The sequence below is a fragment of the Hevea brasiliensis genome, chromosome 6, assembly GCF_030052815.1.
Source record: "Hevea brasiliensis isolate MT/VB/25A 57/8 chromosome 6, ASM3005281v1, whole genome shotgun sequence".
Classification (NCBI taxonomy): Eukaryota; Viridiplantae; Streptophyta; class Magnoliopsida; order Malpighiales; family Euphorbiaceae; genus Hevea; species Hevea brasiliensis.
The window spans coordinates 3,409,068-3,412,881 of NC_079498.1; the positions used below are offsets into that span (position 1 = coordinate 3,409,068).

Sequence of the window (3,814 nt, forward strand, 5' to 3'; positions counted from 1 at the left end):
TTATACTTAATTTTAATTAAATATAAAATTTTATAAAAAATAATTAACTAAATAAGAAATTAATCAGTGATAATTTATAATCTATATATATATATGGAAGATTAAAAAATTAAAAATTAAAAATTATCTTTGTGAGTTTTAACTTTTAAAGATGATTAATGTCTATATATATATAAAAATTTTTAATATGTGTCCCTATAAAATTAGGAATAGTCATAAACATATATATGGAAAATCAAAAGGTTCATGCGCATGATAATAGTACATTTTCTTTGGCCAAAATATAATATACATTAATCAATTAATTTTGTTAAGACTATAGCAAGATCAACCCAACTAATAGACATCAATACTATTATAAACTTGACATACAAGCAAATACCACAACACCAAGACAGCTAGGTCAAAAATGAAGAGAAGGAAAAAAGATCAAGGGATTTAAAAAAAAATAATGGAAAAACAATAAATGGTGCTTTATGATGACTTTAATATATACGAAATTAATATGTTAGTGCCTTCATCATCACCTAATTAATTAATTAATTACTTAATTAATTAAACCACCTACGCCACCCACTATATGCAAATACATCCCATATTTAACGAAATCCGTAGTATTTAATTCAACTTAAATATATTCTAGAACCTGATAGGTTAGTGTAATCTTGTTTTCTATTTTATTATTCATAATTCTATTTATTAAATTAAAATATAAGGGGAGAAAATTTTTTTTTTAATTTTTTAATCCTAATATAGAAAATGTAGTGGATTCTAGATCATCTTGTGAAGGGAAGCAGTTTTATAAGAATAGAACATCCAAAGACCACCTGTAGGATTTCTCTTAAAAGTCATCATAAAATAATGTATATGACCTGACTACTAACAATCAATAAAGCAATGGTTGACTGCGTTAACTTTCTCCTTCCCTTCCTATGTTCAAATTTGTAAGCCAAAATGGACACTTGGTGGATCGGGAAAGGAGCGGAAACTCAACTAATCTTTTCTTTCTTTTATTTTATTTTTTCCATATTCACATTTGAGATTGATGCTATATATGAGGGCAAGCTTCCTTCATTCTTGGAAAGCCATAAACACTCACAATTAAGCCTCTATTTCTTTTTAATCTTTATCAGGTGTTGAAGTCTAATTTTCGCTAGAAGATATGGGAAAGCTACCAATCAAGTTGTTGTGTTCCATTTTCTTGATTTCTCTTCTCTTGCATACCCTCCCAGCAAGATCTCAAGAAGTTGGTAAGGCCCTATTTAGCAAGGCACTGCAAGAACTATTGCAAAATCTATGATACTATGTACTTGTATTTTGTATTTATTTAGAGTAATCGTCTGACGATAAGTTGATGTATATTTTGTGTTCAGATGATGAGAGAGAATTTGATTACGACAAAAATAGTGAAAAGGGGCCAGCTCGATGGGGAGAGATTCATCCAGAATGGGGTAATTGTAGCAAAGGATCTATGCAATCTCCTATTGATTTGCTGAACGAGAGAGTTGAAGTAGTTTCTCATTTAGGGAGACTTAACAGAAGCTACAAGCCTTCCAATGGCACTCTTAAGAACAGGGGCCATGACATGATGGTAAGAGTTAAAAATTAAACTTTTATTATAAAACTATGGTAATTAACCTAGGCCTATATATAGTTAGGTTACAAGATTTTATATATATATATATATATATATATATAACACTACTATGAGATTTGAACTTCTAAGTGGTGTTAGGTGAGATGTGTTAAGTAGACCTAAAAGCAATTAAAGGATGAAATCAAATTTCAGAAAGTTCTCACAATTAGTTGTATTGAAACAATATTTTGATTTATAGGGCTGCAATCATCCCTTCAAAATTTTCTTTTCTGTGGATGCAGTTGGAATGGGAAAGTGGTGCAGGAACTCTTGAAATAAATGGAACTGAATATGTTCTCAAACAGTGTCATTGGCACTCTCCTTCTGAGCACACCATCAGTGGCAGGAAGTTTGCTCTAGAGCTGCATATGGTTCATGAGAGCCAAGATGGAAAGGTTGCTGTGGTTGGGATTATGTACATAATAGGAAGGCCAGACTCTTTCTTGTCATCTGTAAGTTCTACATAAGGGACCACCATCTCTCTCCTTCTTTCTACAATATGTATGCTTAATTGTTGTGGTTTTCCATCAGATCACAGACCATTTAAGAATGGTGGCTGGTAACGGAGAAACAGAGACAGTGGTGGGTGTCGTTAACCCAAAAGACATCAAGATAGGTAGTAGAAAGTATTATAGATACATGGGATCTCTTACAACTCCTCCTTGCACTGAAAATGTCCTCTGGACCATTGTCAGAAAGGTTTGCATAATCAATTAACCAGAAAATCAAATTCTTCTGTTATAATTTTCTTTTCAAGATTACTAAACTCCTTTTTTTAATTTCAGGTGAGGACTGTTACCAAAGAACAAGTGAGATTGCTTCGCGTAGCGGTTCATGATGTGAGTTCTATAGATTCCTTGTTTCTGATCATTTTTATACAAGCAATTAGTTGCATATTCTGATGATTATATTTTGCAGGACTCCGACACAAATGCAAGACCAACGCAGCCAACAAATGGACGTCCAGTGCAACTCTACAGACCAGATGAAAATAAAGATGATTAAATTCTATAATTTATTCAATTCATTGCTCCCATATGGAGAAATTAATTATAGTTAGGCTATAGAATTTAAATAAATTATTTTATATCACAATACATGGGGAGTTGAGTTGTTCCCCTTGCCATTATTTCTTAATTTCCTTATTATTCATTCTTTTTGGTTGTACTGTTAGCTAAAAATTTTAAACTACTTTAGCCTTTATTGTTATTATTTTTATTATCCTTTGGGGTTATGCTTTATAGCAGCCATATTCACAATTGAGATCTGAATTGCATCCAACAAATAAAGGAAAGAGAGATCTCAATATAAATATTTAATTTAAAATTTATTAAACTTATTTTTTATATAAATTCAAATTTATATTAACCTACACCACCAACGTAATTAATAGAGGTTGACTCACTTGGTATCCTTCGAGGTAATGTTTATATCTCTTCTGGGAAGCATCTAAAATCCTACCTGTAATGCAACTCTTTCCCAAGAATATAATATACATAAATGGCTAATTAAGTTTGTAACTAGAGAAGGTTGTAGCCGGGCAGTCCTAATTAACCTAAACACTAATCTATCAATTTATAAACAATTTTTAAAGGGTTAGTGGATTCTTTGAAAAAATCTTCTAGAATTGTAAACGTTTGAAATCTAACTTATGTTCTTGAAACTCCAGCAACAAAGAGCAGCCGAAATTAACATCATCTCTGACCCAATTGCTTTCCCAGTAAACAATAATTGCAATAATTAAAGACCTCCTTTCTCCGATTAATTTGAACTTGCTTGAAAAGGCTTTCCTTTTCCCTATTATCTAATTCTAGTCCAGGATGAGCCCACTACCCATGACCAAAATCAATGCCCAAGATTTGAATAACCTCCACAAGCCTATCTAGACTTCTCAAAAGAAGACGGTGTAAGCCTCTAGTAAATATTTTGGATATCAAGCGGACTAGGGGTTGAAAAAGAACCCGGAGGAATGCGAGATGGAAGCCAACACAACCAACAGACGGTGACCCATCATTCGTATGAATTTGAAGCATGGAAAAATAAATGGCTAAAAGCTAAATTACATTGAGGAAGTTTAATTTAATTTATTTATATATATTTTTTAATTTAATTCAGAAATTTTAATTTAATTTTAATTTAGTTTAAAAATAATAAAAATCAAGAAATTGAGCTTCTTAA

At 31.4% G+C, this 3,814-nt stretch overlaps 1 protein-coding gene across 1 annotated transcript; it reads left to right on the forward strand.

The window, feature by feature from the left end:
• Nucleotides 1–879: 879 nt before the first annotated feature.
• LOC110661897 (alpha carbonic anhydrase 7-like) lies at nt 880–2,858 on the forward strand. Its single transcript, XM_021820724.2, has 6 exons — nt 880–1,250; nt 1,374–1,591; nt 1,879–2,088; nt 2,168–2,335; nt 2,422–2,475; nt 2,555–2,858. The coding sequence occupies exons 1-6, from the start codon at nt 1,163–1,165 to the stop codon at nt 2,639–2,641; spliced, it is 825 nt and encodes a 274-aa protein (XP_021676416.2). The 5' UTR covers nt 880–1,162; the 3' UTR covers nt 2,642–2,858.
• The last annotated feature ends 956 nt before the right edge of the window (nt 2,859–3,814 follow it).

Excerpts from the sequence above, each read along its gene's own strand:
- LOC110661897 (XM_021820724.2), top strand. The coding sequence starts at position 1,163 with ATGGGAAAGCTACCAATCAAGTTGTTGTGTTCCATTTTCTTGATTTCT. Across the intron at positions 1,592-1,878 it reads ACAGGGGCCATGACATGATG|TTGGAATGGGAAAGTGGTGC; the intron begins GTAAGAGTTAAA and ends CTGTGGATGCAG. Across the intron at positions 2,336-2,421 it reads TCTGGACCATTGTCAGAAAG|GTGAGGACTGTTACCAAAGA; the intron begins GTTTGCATAATC and ends TTTTAATTTCAG.